The sequence below is a fragment of the Neoarius graeffei genome, chromosome 12 (assembly GCF_027579695.1).
Source record: "Neoarius graeffei isolate fNeoGra1 chromosome 12, fNeoGra1.pri, whole genome shotgun sequence".
NCBI lineage: Eukaryota > Metazoa > Chordata > Actinopteri > Siluriformes > Ariidae > Neoarius > Neoarius graeffei.
The window spans coordinates 28,385,647-28,407,893 of record NC_083580.1 but is presented as its reverse complement, the minus strand read 5'-3'; the positions used below and the strand labels follow the sequence as shown (position 1 = coordinate 28,407,893).

At 41.7% G+C, this 22,247-nt stretch overlaps 1 protein-coding gene across 2 annotated transcripts in view; it reads right to left on the bottom strand.

Moving 5' to 3' along the window:
• col5a1 (procollagen, type V, alpha 1) overlaps positions 1 to 22,247 on the bottom strand; it is a 278,601-nt gene that overhangs the window by 93,197 nt on the left and 163,157 nt on the right. For both annotated transcript variants that reach the window (XM_060935757.1, XM_060935758.1), the window contains exons 6-12: positions 10,637 to 10,768; positions 9,764 to 10,297; positions 9,048 to 9,464; positions 7,493 to 7,549; positions 3,441 to 3,482; positions 2,872 to 2,934; positions 2,591 to 2,665 (exon numbers count right to left, since the gene is read on the bottom strand). In XM_060935757.1, coding sequence (XP_060791740.1) covers positions 2,591 to 2,665; positions 2,872 to 2,934; positions 3,441 to 3,482; positions 7,493 to 7,549; positions 9,048 to 9,464; positions 9,764 to 10,297; positions 10,637 to 10,768 — 1,320 coding nt within the window. The remainder of the gene's footprint in view (positions 1 to 2,590; positions 2,666 to 2,871; positions 2,935 to 3,440; positions 3,483 to 7,492; positions 7,550 to 9,047; positions 9,465 to 9,763; positions 10,298 to 10,636; positions 10,769 to 22,247) is intronic.

Here is a 22,247-nt window from a genome sequence, read left to right as displayed (position 1 = left end):
TTAGAAACATGCACTAAGTTGCAAACTACAAGCTGAACTGCATGAAGGGTGTATAAGGTGTGTCAGTGCTGCCACCTGGTGGTTGAACAGAGTAGCTACTCTTATGGGAGAGTGCAGCGCATGCTGTATTTCAGGGCCACCTGTTTTCCCTTTTCTAGCATCAACATGATGCCTGAAAAATCAGCGGTGGATTAGTTTTACTTCATCAGGTAGAATGCTAATCATAAGAGTGCTACTGCTAATGCTGAGAATGCAAAGGACCCCCCCCCCAAAAAAAAAAAAAAACTCCCCCGAGAACTGGAGTCTGACATGTCTGATATATTTAATTTCATGATTTACACATCAGTGTATCAAGTTTCATGTTTTTAATTCTTATTAAGAGTCTTATTATCTTCTGTCTTGTTACTGTATTTCCTTGTGGTGACAATGAAAAGATAATGATTTGCTAGCAAAAATTTGTAGCAGAATGGGAAAAGAATGTTCTATCATTGCTTACAAAAGCCAAGTAAAATTTTACACCACTGTACATTGCCAGAGAATGAACAACTCCAATACTCTGAACTGCTAACACTGCTAAACATTCCTGAATTCAAATCCCAGAGCGGAAATCCTGACTGCTGTAGTGAGACTGTCACTGTTGTAACTAAGAAAATTAAGGATCAGGGGATAAGTCCTAGTACATCTGACACCACTATGTTGATCTGGCTGATTAAATAAGATTATTTAATAGGTTTGTGAATTTCCAGTGGATTAAAATGCTGCAAAACATAATAATAATAATAATAATAATAATAATAATAATCATCATCATCATCATCATCATAGGCTTTGTAAAAACTAGTGTGATTACACTAAAAGTAGAATGAAAGTGATAAATGCCAAGATTGCTTGGAGTTAAAATGTAAACATGTCCGTTCAAACCATTAGTCGAACTAAAACATTCGTTCATTCATAACATTCGTTCAAAACTAGCGCAAATATGGTGACAACGGTGTCATAGTGAGTGGATATTTCAACTGCTTTAAGACTTGTTTGTGCTTTCTATACTCAAGGTGCATCTCTGGCTGTATGGAATTGTTTTGGAGTAATGTATATGGATATTTGAAAGCAATATTATATCTTTTTTTTTTTCTCTGCCACAGACTAGTTTGTGAAGTTCACTCACCCTGTTTATTGATCAGTGTGAAATTCTTGGCTATTTGTGTCATTGCGGTTCCATGACAAACAAAATTAGAAATAAAATTCTAATAGTTCTAACAGTTTTTATGATACGAAAATTGGTAAATTTGATGTTACATTTGGATCTGAGCAATGATTATGTGATAAACTGATTATCCCAAATTTTCTCCTTAATTTAGTCATGGCCAATTCCCACCCATTAGGCTGCTGGGCCATAGAAGGTTCACGCTGCACGCTGCATGCTGCACGCTACACGCTACACGTTCACGTGAAGAACCGGACCCTGGGCCATTAAACTTCATGCTTGGATGTTCACGTGTTGCGTCTGTTCTACTTTGACCGAGTAATACAACAATAACCAACAATATGGACTCTTCGGATGACGACGATTGCCTCATTCTGCTTTTACTGAGACAGAGGAAGAGAAAAAGGAACAGAATTTGGAGCCGAGAACACTTCCTTCTGAGAGAAACCCGTGGTGAATTTCACCGAACATTCTATAATCTGCTTGACAATCCTGATGAAGAACTATTTTTCAATTATACCATTCAATTATATTTTTTCTGAAGTTTTCCCCTGAAAGCATAGAGTTATCTCCCTAGACCCGTTCTGATTGGCTGGCGCGGCGGTGACCGCATGCATTGACTGGAATTTCCATCTTCACGCCTAGAAAAAAGTGTGCATGTTCATTTCATGCTTCACGCGTGAAGTGTGCAGCGTGCAACGTGAACGCCGTTCTATGGCCCAGAGCAAGTCATGCTACGTTTGTCCACTTTTCTTTACACGCGTGTAGCGTGTAGTGTGCAGCATGCAGCGTGCAGCGTGAACCTTCTATGGCCCAGCAGCCTTAGGCAACTGTCCCCCATGATATGACAGCTAACAACCAAGGAGGGAGAAGATGAAGCCAGCTGACTACATCTTTTCAATCTGCTGGTCATGTGATGTCAGGAGGCAGCATAACACACTCGGAGGAAAGCACCATCTGCCCATTCCAAGTGCATGAGCTCACAGACACCCATGATGAGCTTGTATCTTTGTGACTGATAGGGGAGAGAGTGTATTACACCCCTCCAACCCTGAGAGCACAGCCAATTTTGCTCTCTTGGACTCATGGCCACAGATTGCTGTGGCACTGAGGATGCAATCTCCAGACAATAGAGTAAATGCTTTTCTGCTGCGCCACTCAAGAGCCCCTCCTGCATTCTTTAGTGCAAGATGCTGACAAGCCAGGCTTTAATCCAGCTGGCATTCCTCAGAGTCAACCTGGCGCGCGCGCGCACACACACACACACACACACACACACACACACACACACACACACACACACACACAGAGTAACATACACACACTTTCTGAGAGAAACCTGTCCAAACCTGTCACTCTATAAGGCTGTGATTGTATTTTACATACAGGCAGCATCAGGACGGTCCCTGGGGGTCCTGGCAGTCCATCAGCTCCTGGAAGACCAGGGCGACCAGGAGGACCCTAGATTGAGTAAAGGAGTGTGGGTCATTTAGTGAGACACCACAAAATTTTCAGGAGTTTACAAAAGGAATTTAAACTAGGGTTCATAGTCAGTTATTTGCTATTATTGCTATTACAGAAAAATGTAACATGCTTCGTGAAGAGCTGGCAGTAATATATATTATTATCCATATATAGAATAGTGCTGACAGACAGTAACTACTCACCCTCTCTCCAGGGTCTCCGGGGGAGCCTGGGGCTCCTGATGTGCCTGGGGGACCAGGCAGACCCTAAAGAGACATTGAATAAATGTCATAAATGCATAAAAACATAAACACACACACACACACACACACACACACACACACACACACACACACACACACGAGTCCATGCAGTTAACTCACAATTCAACCCATAAACACTACTGTGTGTGTGTGTGAGAGAGAGATCAATGAAAGACAGAGAATGACTGGATTTGATTTGTACATATCATTCTCATCTCCTTCAGTTAATCATGATAGTGCCAAAGTTAACTCAGTACCCTGTGTGTGTGTGTGTGTGTGTGTGTGTGTGTGTGTGTGTGTGTGTGTGTGTGTGTGTGTGTGTGTGTGTGTGTGCGTGCATGGTTTGAGACTTTACAAAGACACATACAATACTGCCTATGCAAGTTCTCAAAGCATGTGTGTATAATGGAAGAGGAATTGTGATTCAATTTAGTAAGCATGCTGATTTTCACAAACATGAGCTCACAGACAAAAACACACATGAACACACAATTTTCAGACAGACTTACAGCTGGGCCCTCAGGACCAGGGGGGCCCTCCACTAGCATTCCCTGAAGGGGGGAGAGAGAGAGAGAGAGAGAGATATCAACAAAAGCCTCTTTGCTGCTCTACATTCAGGTAATTCTGAGAGACAGACAGCAAGTTAAGACAACACTGAATGATTTCTAAATAGTACGCATACTATCTGAAGATGGCTGCTAGAAGGACAAGCATTAGAGCCTTGCATACATAACCCTGAAACCTCAAGGCTCTGATGATCAATGTGGTAAACCACCAACAGGAACCAAACACCAGACATCAGCACTTTGTAATATGCCACTACGTTCTCTAAAGTGCATATCCACAAACGGAGGCAGATTCAGAATCTGACAGTTATAAAAACTGATTCATCAATATCAAGATTCTCCATAATCTCACTGTACTACAAAGGTGCACATTCAATTGCATGCTTACAGTTTATACCGCCAAAGATTTATTTATTTATTTATTTATTGTTTAGTTTTCCAAACCAGTTCAGACTGCCCTTTTACAGACAACACTTGTCTCCTCCCCATAAAAAAAATTACTGGATTTCATGGGTGAAATAGGTCACATAAATGCAAGAGGCAATCTAAAATTTAAGGTTTAGAGTAATACAGTAATATATACATATACTATATACAAATGATGCTTAAGCAAATAATCAAATTAAGATCTAATAGCAGTCAAATAACATACTGAGAATGTACTGAGGTGGTGTGTCATATCAGTCCATTTGTGATAATTGTGCTATTCCGACCCCCGCGCCATCCCATCCCCAAAAAACCCAAAACAAACACATTCTCTCAATTTGGTCACCTGCCAATTCCCAGCCACTAGCTAGTTCTTTCCTATCATACAATGACTGGGGAAGGTGAATGTTAACATGTGCTTCCTCTGAGACACGTGAAGCCAGCCAACTACAGTTTTTTTTTATGCCACAGCCAGAATACGCAGTTAATTTTGATCTCTCGGCCCTGGCCATGCATTGCTTTGGCATCACAATCTACTGGAGATGGAGTGATTGCATTTCTGTTGCACCACTCAGTAGCCCCACCACTATCACAATTTGTCTCAATTCTGTCAGCACTCTGGCTGTCAGTACACAAAATATCACTTGATACAACAGTAGTATACAGCAGATCCTAATAATGACTGAGAAAAAAGACCAAACAAGTCAACTATGAATATGGACACATAGAAGAATGTATCAACAAATTATGGCTTCAATGATTCCTTAATGGTTCTTCACTGTTCTGTTGTATTGTTTGTTCTGGGATTTGGGCTATTCAGCCAGTATAGAACATCATATGCAGTACAGGGGAAAACCAGATGGAGAATGGGACAACATGGTGAGTCAGTCATCTGGATTTGATTCAAGTGTTCTGTGGAAAAATGAATAGGCCTGAGAGTGATCTGTAACCCAAAAGACAGGGACATGCCACTGGGCAAAATAGGAAATGGCTTTGATGTACATTCTCTGAGAATGGGGGAGTGTGTGTGTGTGTGTATGTGTGTGTGTGTGTGTGTGTGTGTGTGTGTGTGTGTGTGTGTGTACACAGATAACTGCATACTGAATTATCACATTCCAGTTAGAGACAGGTGTGACTTTGCAGTTGAAAAGCATCCCTCTGATTTCAGGGTGGCTATGCACAGAGAAGAACATTTAATAACAGCCAGAATACCTGTATCGAATAAACACACATGGTGACATTTGTTTGAAAAGAGACAGCTGTTGAGCATCACCAGTCACATGGGGGAGTTTAACAGAGACAGCAAAATAAACAGATGAGACAGAGGTGGTGGGGCTGGGGTGAAAGAGGGAGAGAGACCGGGGGAAAGGGAGGCCACTCAGAGTCCAAAAGGAGGAGGAAAGGAGAGATTTCCACTGCATATAATTAATTGCAGTCTGGACTGTTTTATATTCCAGCAAACTAGCAGGACTGAATTAACCATAACCACATTTTGTTGACTGAACTCCACATGGTGTGAATCAAACTCAAAGAAAAACTTGTTTCAATGTTAATTTTGCATGCATTTTTCACTCTCAACACACCCAAAGACAGAAACAACATCTGTAACTTTTCTGATTCTGAACTTAACAAAATAAGGTTACCAAAATGATGAGTGCTAAGAATATCTGCATAGTACAGTTAACCCATGCATTGGTTCAATTAATCCATGTAAGCTTAAGTAATTAAAACATCTGTACATACAGTTAACTGCTGGTTAACTTACAGAGCTAAGCATATCCACACAGTGCAATTAACTGTGATAACTTAAATATCTGTACAGTAAATGGACAGTTATCCCATGAAACGATAAATCCAGAGGCATTTGAAACCAATTATCCATCCATCCATTATCCATAACCACTTATCCTGGGCAGGGTCACGGGCAAGCTGGAGCCTATCCCAGCTGACTATGGGCGAGAGGCGGGGTAGACTGAAACCAATTTTTTCCTGATAAATATGATTTTCAGGCTTACTGCAAGATTCTCAATAAAACACTTCACTGATAAAGTAATGATTGAAAGACAAGTTTTAGAATCAGTGACAACAGCATTGTGTTTTCTGTCAAAAAAAATGGAAGAACAAAAATCGGGAAGATAATTTTACAGCAGTAAAGCTGAGTTATGTCCTATGTCAAATGGAATATGACAGAGCTGTCATCATAACACCCCATGACCAGTGTTGTGCACGTTCACACTTAACAAGAGCTTGCGCAAAGTTCAGTTCAGATTCAAATTAACTAGTTCATGTTCATTTCTTCTAATTTTTTAATTAGCTGCTCTGAATGCAAAGGGAAATTTTGATCAGCAATTAAAATATCAAATTCCGCCTACCTTTAGAAAGCACTTGCCGTCTACTTTATTGATAGAAGAAAATCAGTAGTGTCACGACCGGCGCATTAGAGTGCATCACCATAAGACAACACCGGTCAAAACAAGGAATGTGTGAGAAAATCGAGATGTCACGTAATAATTTTCCAAGGCATGATCCCAGGACATTGTCTCATCCCATTATCTCTAGCCGCTTTATCCTTCTACAGGGTCGCAGGCAAGCTGGAGCCTATCCCAGCTGACTACGGGCGAAAGGCGGGGTACACCCTGGACAAGTCGCCAGGTCATCACAGGGCTGACACATAGACACAGACAACCATTCACACTCACATTCACACCTACAGTCAATTTAGAGTCACCAGTTAACCTAACCTGCATGTCTTTGGACTGTGGGGGAAACCGGAGCACCCGGAGGAAACCCACGCGGACACGGGGAGAACATGCAAACTCCACACAGAAAGGCCCTCGCCGGCCCCGGGGCTCGAACCCAGGACCTTCTTGCTGTGAGGAGACAGCGCTAACCACTACACCACCGTGCCGCCCAGGACATTGTAATACATCATATTTCATATCATAATATGAAAGTTCAATTTTTCCCTGTTATCCCTACTTCTGGTGTGTGTATCGTTCCTTCTTACCAGAGTGAGTGACATTCATGTTCATTAGTTGCAAAATGATTCGCTCAGTTCACCATTCACCAAAAATATGAACATGTTCAAAGAACAGCACTCATTTAACATGTTTATACACAGCACTGCTCATGACCTTCACCAAATTTGCATGTTTTCCTTTTTCCCCCTGTCAATAACCGTAGCCTACTTTTGCCAATTGTGCTACATATAGACAGGAAACAAATTAAAAGAAGAACCGGCATAAATTGTCTTCGTAAACCTGCCAGAAGAGCTTAACTGCCTACAGTCAAAATAGATACTGAGACAGTTACTGAGAGCCTCTGAGAACAAGTATTACAATTAGCAGCAGCAACTGTAGTAGTGCAGTGCATTTAAACATGATTCGAAACACCAATATGAGACATTTTCAGATGGACTAAATTCCTTTTTCTCTTGACTATGAATTGTGTTTATGGTTGAAAATATACAGTGGCAAATATGTTTACCCTCCTCAGATGCACATCGTTGAAAGTGGTTAACCATACGCATAGGGGAGTGTATCAAACAGCAGACATCCACACACACTTACTGGTTCAAAGATAGCTGGCTCTCCTTTCTGCCCCTTCTCACCTCTGGATCCTTCAAACTGCAGACACAAAAACATAAGTTTAAAACACACACACACAAAATGCAATCTTGACAGGTAATTTTGTGCACTACATACTGTTCCAAGCTGGTATCTTTGAGGCAACACTATGTTTTCTGAGGTAAATCTGAGCACAGTACTTTGTATCTACCTGATATGCTGTAAAGTTTACATGTACTGTTTATATATGCCTAAGACCTGATATGCGTAAATACGAATTACAAGAGGGGTTACAAGAGATGTAATAAATGAATGGCTATAAATATGGATGTGAAAGTTCCTGATGAAAGCCACTTAATGATAGACAGTTCATTGATTCACTTAGTGGAAAGGAAAGGTCCTTTCAAAGCTCTCTTCTCATGATGCTTGGTTCTTCTTCTTTTGTTGTCTTCCTTCTGTCACTATCTTTTTGCACATCTTCAATGCACTTCTGTCATTCCAGCCTCTCAGTTACAGTGTCTTTCCATGTGTGTAGTGCATCACCACATTTCAAAATATCCTTGATATTGCCTTTGTATCTAAGAAATGGATGACCAATATTTCTAGAACCTTCTGCAAGTTCACCATAAAATAGTGCTTTGACTGACCGGTCATCTGGCAAGCATGCAACATGTCTCACCCAGCACAGTTTGTTTCTGATAAGCATGTTCTCATGTCTTCAGACTTAGCACGTTCTAGAACTTCATCATTTGTAATGTAGTCATCCCATTTAATCTTGAGAATTAGATCTTCTAAGATTCCATTGTTGGATGGTTCTTAGATTTTTGAGACTTGATGGTGGTATAAAGTCCAAGTTTATGTTTTGAGCTGTGCTGTAAAGTTTACAGTGCAGTACAATGAGCACTAATTTATTGTTGTATTTGGAGTCTCTGTGTTTTTTTACTCTCATTATTCTGATTGTTTAAGTGTAGCAGTTGTTTTGTTCATTAATTGCAGTTAATACAGTAAGCAGTACTTTACTGACCAAATCATTTGGAGGTGTGCAAAATTGTAAAGTTTATAGTACAGCATCCTGAGTTTTACCTACTGTCTGTTTGGGGATCTCAGTAGCTATGTTTACATACAGTTAAATAATTTGTTAATAACCTGACTCAAAATCAGCAGTCTTCATGTGCACACCTCAATCACAACAGAGTAAACCAGCTGACTGAAGGATGTGGGTAATCTGTCTAATAATCTGCTAATTGCAAACCTTTACATTTTACTGCTTTCAAAATTTTAACCTTTTGTATACATTCTGTGATTCTTCATTCTGACAGTATTCACAAGCTGCTTGTTGCAATGGTGACACTGACACTAAATGCTGTTCCTCTCACACACAAATTTAGTTTGTATTGCATTTCATTTCATTTTTAAATCTGCAACTCTAATGAATTCACACAATTGCATGAAAATCTTTGCATGTGAACATGGCCATTGTGTTGTAAGGCTTAGACTCAGCACTCTAAGCTGTGCGTGACTGTAGTTCTTGATGGTTATGACATGTTCTGCATGCTACCTGGTAATTCTCAGTCTCAGCAGGCAAGAGTTTGTCATCAACTTCAGTGTAGTAATCTTTGTAATCATTGTAGTCCAAGTCCAGGTCAGAGTCAGTGAGATCTGTGATGGGCTCCACCTTAAATGTATCCAAATCTGGATATGCTGCCTCCTTATCGTCTATGTGGGCTGTTCCTGCCCCTGCACCAGCCCCAGCACTAGCAGATCCACCACCAACTCCAGCTGAACCACTAACAGAGACTGAACCACCTCCAACAGACACAGAGCTGCTCCCAACTGAGACTGATCTGCCCCCGAGAGAGTCAGTACTGCTGCTGCTTCCATGTCCAGTAGTATGCTCGCCCTCACTGTAACCATCAGTGTACTCCTCTCCATAGTGCACCCCATACCCGTAGCCATAGTCGTCATAATTATCCACCTAAAAAAGAAACAAAGATTATGAATCTGATCTAAATTTTATATATTTTTTTATCTAAACCTAAGGAATTAATAGATGCAAACTAACTACATTCTGAATAAGGAAAAGATTAGCTAATATAGGTGAAGTTTTGCTGGACCAATTACTAGTTATGCTGACCAACCACAATTTAGTTTCTCTGATTCACCTGATTAACTGATTTGTTGTAACACTAGGTGGTCCTAGTGAACTGAAACAAAATCCATTGTGTTACACACCAAAGCAGATTCAAATATTCATTCTAAATTACATAAACTTACTGAGCTGGAGCTGGAACTAGAGCTGGTACTAGATCCTGTATTGGATGTGGAAACAGATCCAGATCCTGTAACAGAAGTGGAAACAGAGCCAGATCCTGTGCTGGAACCAGAACCAGAGCTGGATCCTGAACTGGTGCTAGAACCTGAGCTAATGCTAGTATTTGAACCAGATCCAGTGCTAGAACCAGAGTCACCAGTGCTGGAAATGTGGATGTGTCCTCCTTCACCTCCTCCTCCTCCTCCTACTGAGGTGATGACGTGTTTCTCCACATCTCCACCAAGCTCCAGATCCATTCTACTACTCAAGTCCAGGTCATCCCCTGCATCTGTGCCGGTGCTTGTGATTGTTATGGAGCCATCAGGTGAGGAAGTTGACTCATAATAGTATGTTGTATCATACCCATGATCATCATAGTCATAATATGACTCACTGCCAGTTCCTGTGCTAGAGGTTCCACTTGAAGAACTGCTGGAAGAACTGCTACTAGAGCCACCAGAATGTCCTGCTCCACCACCCACTGTGGTCACGGTTTCCTTTGTATGTCAAAAGGAACAGAGTCTAACAATAAACACTCAAAATACATTTTCTCATGCCATACACCACTGAGGTGTTAATAAGTACACATTTTCTGCACTGTGATGATCAAAAGCTCTTAAGTAAATTTAAAAACCCTTGCTGGTAACATATTTTTGATCCTACATGTGTAACGTGCACGTTGTGTAAATGTTACATACTAATCATTTATTACTGCTTTTGTTTGCAAAAATTTATTGTCATAAGCCATTTATTCATGTCTTGTGTATATTTTATGAAATTAACTAAATAATAGGTTCCTTTACCAAATCACCTTAAAAACTGTCTTAAATGTTTACCTGTGTGTTGGTTGTGTCACTTGGTCCTGAGTCTGTGACCCTGCCAGGGGTGAGTGATGGCTCCTCAGTCTTCTCTAAGTCAAAGTCATCATAGTATGGGTACTCATAGTAGTAGGTGTCATCTTCGGTGTTCTACAATAACAAAATATTTGCATTAACCTTTGTATTCTGCTTATGAATTAGATGTTCAAACATTATTTTAATTTTTTCCAATAAACTATTAATTTTGGCGGCACGGTGGTGTAGTGGTTAGCGCTGTCGCCTCACAGCAAGAAGGTCCGGGTTCGAGCCCCGTGGCCGCCGAGGGCCTTTCTGTGTGGAGTTTGCATGTTCTCCCCGTGTCCACGTGGGTTTCCTCCGGGTGCTCCGGTTTCCCCCACAGTCCAAAGACATGCAGGTTAGGTTAACTGGTGGCTCTAAATTGACCGTAGGTGTGAATGTGAGTGTGAATGGTTGTCTGTGTCTATGTGTCAGCCCTGTGATGACCTGGCGACTTGTCCAGGGTGTACCCCGCCTTTCGCCCGTAGTCAGCTGGGATAGGCTCCAGCTTGCCTGCGACCCTGTAGAACAGGATAAAACGGCTAGAGATAATGAGATGAGATGAGACTATCAATTTTCTCTCAGGGATGTTCTTAACTACAATCATCTTGTGAACCGTCATTTAATGGAAAGATTACAAAAAAAGCTAGTCTCTTTATATGTAATTATGTGTAATTCTTCATTAGCAAGTTAAACATGTGATGGTGTAATCATGTCTATTTCCGAAACGACTGCTATATGGGTTATATATATATCCATCCATCCATTATCTGTAGCCGCTTATCCTGTTCTACAGGGTCGCAGGCAAGCTGGAGCCTATCCCAGGGGTACAGCCTGGACAAGTCGCCAGGTCATCTCAGGGCTCACACACACACACACACACACACGCACGCGCACACACACACACACACACACACACACACACACACACACACACACACACACACACACACAGATGCCAACACTGACAAATGAAAAAGAGTAGCAACTCCAAGCACAGTGAGGTGAAGCCAAGTGAAGCTAAACACTTCCTGGTTCCCGAGTTGTTTGCAATGAGTCCTTTTTCCGCAAGTGTTGGCATTAATCACTAATCTTTTTTTTTTTCTACAAACAATTTTCCAGTATCCACATCAGATCTGCTTTAATATCAACAGATCTTCTATTAAGGTACGTGAATCCTTTCATCATGGCACACCTTCAGCCTGTTCAGTGTGCTGAGTGCAGGATGTTTAGTCATTCTTCCTCCATCGCTAGCGATAGCTTTATTTGTGATAAGTGTAGATTAGTTAGCTCTCTGACGGAGAAGCTTACAGTGTGAGAAGCGTGTATCCAGGCTTTAGAGAAGGCCAATGAGAATGAGAACAGTGTAGTTTCTGTAGGGGAAAGTCTGGATGCCCTAGGTGGAGTTAGTAATCCCCCAACTCCGGCATTAGAGCCCTTACAGCGGCACCAGCAGCTTTAGTCAGGTGTATGGAGCCAGGGTGCCAAACATAGCAGGTAATCTTAGGGTCCTAGGCAAGCACAGATTCTCAAAGATAGTTATCCATGCAGGAGCTAATGATATACGCCTTCGTCAGTCTGAGGTTACTAAGAGTAACTTTGTAGAGGTGTTTAAATTAGCGAAGGCGATGTCCGATGCTGTAATATGCTCTGGCCCCATCCCAATGCAGCATGGCGATGTAGCTTACAGCAGGTTATGGTCACTGAACTGCTGGTTGTCCAGGTGGTGCTCTGAAAACAGTGTGGGCTTTATAGATAATTGGGCTGATTTTGAGGGCACTGCTGGCCTGTTAAGGCGGGCCGGTATCCATCCCACTCAGGAAGGTGCTGCTCTCATTTCTTGCAGCATAGTTCATAGTCTCAGAACAGGCCTAGTTAATTTCTGACAATCCAGAGCCAGGGAGCAGACAAAATAGGCCAGGGAGCAGACGAACAGGCTAAACCTACTGTCTGCTAGCTGCACAGAGTCATCACTCAGGGTCCACTACATCGAGACTGTGTCTGTTCCCCGAGCTCAACAAAAAAGTAGAAATACTCAGAGAGTTTGTTCCAGTAACCTAATCAATATAAAATTAGATCATACTGACTGTACAGCTACTGCCAGCACCTTTGATCTAAAGGTGGGGCTATTAAATATTAGATCTCTTACATCTAAAGTGCTAATGGTTAATGAACTTATTACTGATCAGGAGTTTAATGTACTTTGTTTAACTGAAACATGGATTAAGCCAAATGAATAGATAGCATTAAATGAAGCTAGTCCTCCTGGATACAGTTACATACATCAGCCTCGTCTAACTGGCAGAGAAGGCATCACGGTTATTTATAATGATTATCTAGGTGTAACACAAAAACCTGGTTATAAATTTAATACAATTGAAGTTCTTCATACTCATATAATGTATGTAGCCTCAAAAAATAGGTCTACTCAGTTCATTCCATTACTTATTATTTACAGGCCCCCGGGGCCATATTCTGAGTTTCTTTCTGAATTTGCAGATTTTATCTCAGATCTGGTTATCTCCTTAGAAAAAGCTTTAGTTGTCAGAGATTTTAATATTCACTTTGATAACCCAGAAGACCCTTTGAAAACAGCGTTTGTGTCCATTTTAGATTCAGTAGGGATTAATCAGAATGTCATAGGACCGACCCACAATGGTGGTCACACCCTCGATCTAATACTAACATTCGGGTTAAACATAGAAAATATAGTCATACTTCTACAGTCTGAAGTTATCTCAGATCATTATCTCATCTCATTCAAAATATGTCTGAGTAATAATATATGCACCTCACCACGCTACTGTATTAAACGTACATTCACGTCAACTACTGCACAGAGCTTTATAAATGATCTCCCAGAGTTATCAACTTTGATTGGGTCACTGTCAGCCCCTGCAGAACTTGATCAGGCAACTGAATGCTTAGAGTCAACATTCCGCCATACTTTAGATAATGTAGCTCCTCTTAAAAGGAAAATGGTCTGAGACAAAAAATTAGCACCCTGGTATAATGATGACACTTGGACTTTAAAACAGACCACTCAAAAATTGGAACGTAAATGGCGTCAAACAAAATTGGTACCTTTCAAATTAGTGTGGAAGGAGAGCTTCCTGAAGTATAGAAAAGCTCTCAGTGCTGCTATATCAACATATCTCTCCTCCCTAATAGAATTCCTATTTAATTCTGTAGCAAAATTAACCAGGAATAAGTCCACTATAGACACATGCACATCTGTAGTATGTAGTAGCAACGACTTCATGAATTTTTTAATGACAAAATTGAGAATATCTCATCTCATTCATCTCATTATCTCTAGCCGCTTTATCCTTCTACAGGGTCACAGGCAAGCTGGAGCCTATCCCAGCTGACTACGGGCGAAAGGCGGGGTACACCCTGGACAAGTCGCCAGGTCATCACAGGGCTGACACATAGACACAGACAACCATTCACACTCACATCTACGGTCAATTTTAGAGTCACCAGTTAACCTAACCTGCATGTCTTTGGACTGTGGGGGAAACCGGAGCACCCGGAGGAAACCCACGCGGACACGGGGAGAACATGCAAACTCCACACAGAAAGGCCCTCGCCGGCCCCGGGGCTCGAACCCAGGACCTTCTTGCTGTGAGGCGACAGCGCTAACCACTACACCACCGTGCCGCCCAAAATTGAGAATATCCGACAAAAAATTCAAACTACTAATTTAAGGTCAGACAATGTAAGTGACCCTGTAGTTAACAATATAACTGTATCAGATCAGCAATTAGAATGTTTTACTCCCCTTAGAGAAACTGAATTACTTTCATTAATCTCCACATCAAAAGCCTCAACTCATGGACTAGATCCCTTACCTACACGTCTATTCAAACAGATAATACCTGAAGTAACTGAACCGCTTCTAAAAACAATAAACATAAAAATTAGGATTGGCTATGTACCCAAATCCTTTAAACTCGCAGTTATCAAACCCCTGATTAAAAAACCTGACCTTGATCCCTGTCAGCTGTCCAATTATTGGCCAATATCAAACCTCCCCTTTATCTCCAAGATCCTTGAAAAATCTGTGGCACAGCAGTTATGTTCATATTTACATAGGAATAACATCCATGAAATGTATCAGTCAGGATTTAGACCTCATCATAGCACAGAGACAGCTCTGGTTAAAGTAGTAAACGACCTACTGTTGGCGTCTGATCAGGGCTGTGTCTCGCTGCTTGTGTTCTTGACCTTAGTGCAGCATTTGATACTATTGATCATTTCATTCTTCTGGATAGACTAGAAAATGTTGTGGGAGTTAAGGGAATGGCCCTCTCCTGGCTCAGGTCTTATTTAACTGATCGCTATCAGTATCTTGATGTAAATGGTGATTTTTCTAGATATACTGAAGTAAAGTTTGGTGTTCCACAAGGTTCTGTCTTGGGTCCACTGCTTTTTTCTTTATATATGTTACCTCTGGGTGATATTATTCGTAAACATTGTATTAGTTTTCACTGTTATGCTGATGACACACAGTTTTATGTTTCTGCAAAACCTGATGAGAGACACCAGCTTAATAGAATTGAGGAATGTGTGAAGGACATTAGACACTGGATGCTTATTAACTTCCTTCTGCTTAACTCTGACAAGATTGAAGTACTTGTACTAGGACCACATGCAGCCAGAAGTAAGTTTTCTGATGACACAGTAACTCTGGATGGCCTTTCTGTTTCTTCACGTGTAGCAGTAAAACACCTCGGAGTGATTATTGACCCCACTGTTTCATTCGAAACTCACATTCATAACATTACCCAGATACGGGTAGCTTTCTTTCATCTCAGAAATACTGCTAAGATAAGAAATTTAATGTCACTACATGACGTGGAAAAACTAGTTCATGCTTTTGTTACCTCCAGGTTGGATTATTGTAATGCCTTACTGTCTTGATGTTCCAATAAGTGCATAAACAAGCTCCAGTTAGTTCAAAATGCAGCAGCAAGAGTCCTTACTAGAACTAGAAAATATGACCATATCACCCCTGTCTTATCCACACTGCACTGGCTCCCAATCAAATTTCATACTGATTATAAAATACTACTATTGACCTTTAAAGCACTGAATGGTCTCGCACCACAGCACCTACTTAGATCAAAAGGTGCAGGCTATCTGCTGGTACCTCATATAGTGAAGGCTACATCAGGGGGTAGAGCCTTTTCTTACAAAGTCCCACAGTTATGGAACAGCCTTCCAAGTAATGTTCGGGAATCAGACACAGTCTCAGCATTTAAGTCTAGGCTGAAAACATATCTGTTTAGTCAAGCCTTTTGTTAATGGTGTTTATGAGGTAAAGGTGTAGATCTGGAGGGTCTTCAGACATAGAGTGTTTTGGTAAACTGGGATGTATGGATGCTGTCAGTCCCCCACTCGCTTGCTCACTCGAGTTTGTTGACGGTGTAGTGGCTGGCTGCTTTATGTCCTGGGGCTCCCTCATGCCTGTCTTACCTTCTGGCTCTCCCCTTTTAGTCATGATGTCATAGTTAGTTTTGCCGGAGTCCCTGCTTGTATTCAGTGCAATATGCATACTGTTTCTACTTATTCAGGTGACATTGGGCATACCTAACAACCTGTGTTTTCTCTCCCCCCCCCCAATCTGTCCCTCTGAGTTACATGCCAGTCCTGGGATCGAGATGCTGAACTCTTCTGCTCCTCGTACCTGCCTGATCCATCCTGGTGCCCTGTGTCTGGTTGGAGTCTCATCGCATCGCTCCTGTGGAGGACGGGCCCATGTGAACAGTTGAAAGTCACACTTGGAAAATGCTCTGGATACTTACTGTAATGCTTTTATGGCTGAGGACTACAGTTGACTTGCTAACTTTAGGACTGCAGTTGTCATGAACAGTTTTGCACTCAAGTTTCCATCAATGAAGAGTTTATAACATCAACAAAACTGACTTCATGTTAAAACTGTTAATGTTATAGTTATGTTGTCTGTTGTTGCCCAAATGAGCATGGGTTCCCTTTTGAGTCTGGTTCCTCTCGAGGTTTCTTCCTCATGTCGTCTGAGGGAGTTTTTCCTTGCCACCGTCGCCACCAGCTTGCTCATTGGGGATAGATTAGGGATAAAATTAGCTCATGTTTTAAGTCATTCAAATTCTGTAAAGCTGCTTTGTGATAATGTTTATTGTTAAAAGTGCTATACAAATAAACTTGACTTGACTTGAAGTGAGGATTCCTATTAGGCTGGGGGTCTGGGGGCACTGAGGCCCCCAGAAACCAAATTTCAGGGAAGCTCAGAGATGCAATCTCAGCCATTTTGAGCTACTTTTTTGAGGAAAATAAATGCAGGGTTTACTGTACAGTATAAGCTTAATTATCCAAACTTTCTGGGGAAAAATTAGGCTAACTAAGAGAATGTTCAGATAAAAGGTGTTCAGATAACTGAGCTTGTACTGTAATACAGTGTTTCAGTAGTTTCATCATGATCAACAACAAAAGCCAGAGTAAAAGACAAAAGATTTATGTATCGGTCTTTCAATAAAAAAAAATACTGTATTTACTTCCTGAACTGTGTACCAGTCTAATATTGGATTTAATAAAGTTAATACTGAAAGATGCCCATCCATACAATATTTAATTAAACTGAACATGTTGAAGTTACTTAGATAATTTGTTGTGTGTAGCTGACTTTGCTTTCTTCAGTGTACTTCTGTTGTATGACTAATGATGGCACAGTGAACCTTTGGCAATCATGAATTGCTTGCGTGCGACCAGGCTGCTCACCGTCTCTGTCTTCATGTTTGGTTTGAACTCCATCTTGTTTTTGGTTACAAGACTGAACAATCGCTCGCACTCTGCATTGGAGTGGAATATACATAGTACTGACAGCATTACCTTACAGATCGCTCCTCCCCCATGTTGCATGCTGAAATCGCACCTACACAGAGTACAGTAGGCATGGTGATTGTCCAGTTTCAACTGTACAATACATGGCCACTCGGCCACATATTCAGCTTGAAATTGCTGTTCACATAGCCTCCTCTTTTGAGGCAGAGACTCCATCATTCACAATCCATGGTCTGTCTTCATTTCACACCTGACACTAATTTGTGAGAGAAAACGAAAATTTATATATACACACACACACACACACACACACACACACACACAGAGAAGCCAACATACATGATTTAGGTGTACCAGGTACGGATTTGAAGCACAATTATGATGCTACGCGTGTATATATCGTCATCGGCATCCTTCCATCTACAAGAGATGATGGTGTAGCGTCCAGATATGTTTTTATCTGCACCTTCATGAGTGGCTGTGCAGTCCAATCTGTGAATGACAGAATCTGCTGCATTTGCTGCAGATGAATGGTGAAGCCTGCTGAGGCTGTCGTTTTCTCTCCTTCCTTCTTGCTCTCTTGTCCTCAAGGTTTTCGTTCCTTGTCTCCTCTGCTCTCTGTACGCCCTTTCTGATGGCAAGGCGCCAAGCTGTACGGCCATCTGCACATTGTTCCTGGGTGGTGATATTGATGCTGCACAGTTTTATGTCTTTGTCGATGGCTTTACTGAGCTCTTCTATGGTAGGTGGAATATCTAGGCAAATCTGGGATGGCATCTAGGGCGGTGTCGGTGACAACATTCTAGGTTGCGTACAGCTCAAGGTAATGCTTAACCCAGCGTTGCAGCTGTTTCCCCTGATCTGTGATAACTTCACTCATCTTGGACTTGAGTGGGGCGGTATATACACACATATACACACACACACATACATGCACACATGTGGGGCGATATATATATATATATATATATATATATATATATATATATATGGCGGCACAGTGGTGTAGTGGTTAGCGCTGTCGCCTCACAGCAAGAAGGTCCGGGTTCGAGCCCCGTGGCCAGCGAGGGCCTTTCTGTGCGGAGTTTGCATGTTCTCCCCGTGTCCGCGTGGGTTTCCTCCGGGTGCTCCGGTTTCCCCCACAGTCCAAAGACATGCAGGTTAGGTTAATTGGTGGCTCTAAATTGACCGTAGGTGTGAATGTGAGTGTGAATGGTTGTCTGTGTCTATGTATCAGCCCTGTGATGACCTGGCGACTTGTCCAGGGTGTACCTCGCCTTTCGCCCGTAGTCAGCTGGGACAGGCTCCAGCTTGCCTGCGACCCTGTAGAACAGGATAAAGCGGCTAGAGATAATGAGATGAGATATATATATATATATATATATATATATATATAGAGAGAGAGAGAGAGAGAGAGAAGAAGTGTAATCAAACAGTTCTAGAACTGATCTTGTTGTGAACCAATGGAGCGTGGCACAGTCATGCACATGCAGCAGGAGCGAGAACTCTCGTGATTTAGTATGCCACATACCATCACTCTGTCAACATCGGGACCTGTGTTACACATGTTTTTATAACATACTGCACGTGTGCATTTACGACTGGCAACAGAGACTCTTGAAATGCTTCAACAAGCCTACTGCAATGATTTTATATATTTAACAGTTATTCCATGAAATCGAGTCATACATGAGCTGATAGTTATAAGCCATGTACGAAGAGATAGAGTGGAATAACTGTTTTATTCTATCCACATTCACTGGATTGTGAGAAACAGAGCATTTTTATTTTCATTTTTTGTAAATTCAATAAATAAAAACTTTATACAAAACGTCTGACAAAATAATTTACGCTTAGAATGTAAACAAACAGGTGAAATGACAGTCGCAATTTGTGAAAAATGCTATAATAATAATTCTTGAAAAATAAAAAACACGTTCTTACTATCAAATACTTTTATTCCATATTTTGTTCTTTTTTTTGTATTTTTTGGGGTCTTGTTTTCGAGTAGAGTTTTTATTTCATCCCTGGTTGGTTCAGCAACATGCTCCGCCATTTTTTTCCCTTTACTCATGGTATATGAGCTGATAGCCACACACACACACACACACACACAACTGTAAAGTTAGAATGTATTAGTCCAGCAGTGGCTGGACACCTGATAGGGGTGCACACTTCAACTTTCTGATGATATATATAGAGAGAGGATATTATACATGGTTGCTATTACACAGAAGATATGAAGTTTGTCTTCGAGTGGTGAATATATTCATGAGTGAGCAAAGCAAACTTCAACACGAGAAGATAAACTTCATATCTTCATGCAACCATGTAATGTTCTTTATATTATATGGACACATCCACAAAAGAAAGACAAAAAATTCAAGTTAATCAAAAGAGTTTTAATTTTGAACCAGTTCACCATTTTGACAGCGCGTGTTCAGTCAGCGGGAAAACACTGGGAGTGACATCATTGGAGTGAAATATCGGAAAATTTTAAGAAGTTGATAGTTTCTTGTACGAAGCCCTCCACACTATACTCACTTTAAAGCGCCAACCACTCACAGATGTTAGTAACCACCAAAAGGTGTTAGGGACACCTCGTCAGTTGTGCAGTATAGTGTCATTGGATGTTTCGGCCTCTTAAACATAGTACACCCTCTGCTAAGGCAGGCCCAACACAGGCTGATCAGACCTGGGTGTGTGTCCCTAACATCTTAGGGCCCAGATGGGATTGTTCCTTCTGATCCACAACCACTGGCTGCTGCATTCTGCACTCCCTGATGTTTCTTTTATTGTCTGGTGCAGGGCTTGTGCTTGAATTCCCAGCTCTTTGAGCAACCTGATGGTAATGTTGCAATAAAGCCCCTACAGCCAACCTCCACTGGCCAAACTCTTGCTTTCCAGCCTTGTTGTGGAGGAGGACCTCTCTGCCCCCCTTCTCCTTCTCGGATGGAGAGTGTCCTTGGTACTGTGCTTGAAGCTCTGGAGGACAGGGTGTTGGTAGCAGTTCTCTTGGTCTCGATCGCTGTTGCCAGGCATTTCAGCACTTCATTGTGCCTCCATTGTGCCATCATGTGTACCTGCCTTGGGAGAGCCTCACCTTACACTTATTGAGGATGTGTCTGAGGATAGCTGGAGCTGAGCATAGTGGGCAGGATGGATCGTTGTTCAGCCATTGCTGGAGGTTTTTGAGTGAAGGAAGGATGTCATATGTTGCTCTGAGCAGAAAGCTAATTCTGCTTGCCTCCATCTCCCACAGGTCCTTCCAGCTTATCCTCCTTTTCTCTATGCTCTCCCATTTTATCCACGGTCCCTGTTTTGCTTGTGTGACAGCCATAACACATCTTGCTGCTTCCTCCCGGCACTGTACTTCCAGAACTACCAACTGCTGCCGTTCTGCTGGAGTTGCCTTGCTCCACAAAGGTCTGCTCTGCCCCAGCCCCAAACCACCTCTTCCTTGTTGGACGTGGCCCACAATGTCAGCATGCTGGAGCACTGCCTTCGCCTGTTGGACTGCCACTTTTGGAGTCCATTTCCATCCTGTTGTTAGAGATGGTGCAATTGTGTCTCGTGACTCTGACAGGGTTATCTCTAGCCTTGTCTTGGCGCATTTAAACCCAACAAGACTTGAGATTGGTAGCTTGAGGATGCCGTGCCCATACAGGCCAACATTACGCAGACATTTGGGGACTCCTAGGCATTTTCTCACATCGGATCTAATAATTCTCTCCATACTCTCAACTCTTGTGAGGGGAATGTCAACCACAGTTAGTGGCCACATTAGTCAGGATAGCAGACCAAACTGTAGGCACCAGAGCTTCAGTTTGCCAGACAGCATGGACTGGTTGATGTTCTTGAAGCCCCTGCTAACATCCTGCTTCAGTTGCTGGACCTGCTCTGTGTCTTTGCACTGCAAAAAACTGAATTTGAGGAGAAAATTATTTAATACTAGTGAAATTATCTTGCTGCATGGACAGATAAGACAGCTTAGAATAAGTTGGTCGCAATCTAGAACTAGGTTTAATAATCTCAGAATTGGTGTCTTGTATTCTTCTAATAGGAAATGCTAGATCGTTTCAGCTATTTTCAAGATATTTTCACTTGCTAAGATATCATTTTTTGTAGTATGAGTTTTGTATCATAGCATCTTCCAAGGCTTTTTATAGGTTTCTCAGACACTGTTGGAATGGCGTCACCTTTGATGAATAAATGTTGAGCTGATAACTTGCCTTTGATGATGGAGATGCTTCTTGATTTTGATGGACTGATCATCATCCTGGCCCATGTGATGTTTTCTTGGAGCTTCTCTAGCAGTTGTTTGATGCATGGTGCTGTTGTGGTAAGGATTGTCATGTCATTCATATAGGCCCTAATTGGTGTTAGCCAGACCCCTGATTTTCACTCACCACCCATTTTAAAGCTCTGATTATGACCTCTATTGCCATAGTGAATATCAGTGGGAAGATAGTGCAGCCAGCCATGATGTCCATTTCAAGATGCTGCCAGATGGTGGTAAAATGTGGTGTGATGAAGAAGAATTGCAGGTCTTGAAAGTAGGCCTTAACCATGTTTGTGATGTTATCCGGTACTCAAAAGAAGTCAAAGGCAGACCAGAGGACACTACAGTGGGGCAAAAAAGTATTTAGTCAGTCACCAATTGTGCAAGTTCTCCCACTTAAAAAGATGAGAGAGGCCTGTAATTTTCATCATAGGTATACCTCAACTATGAGAGACAAAATAAGAAAAA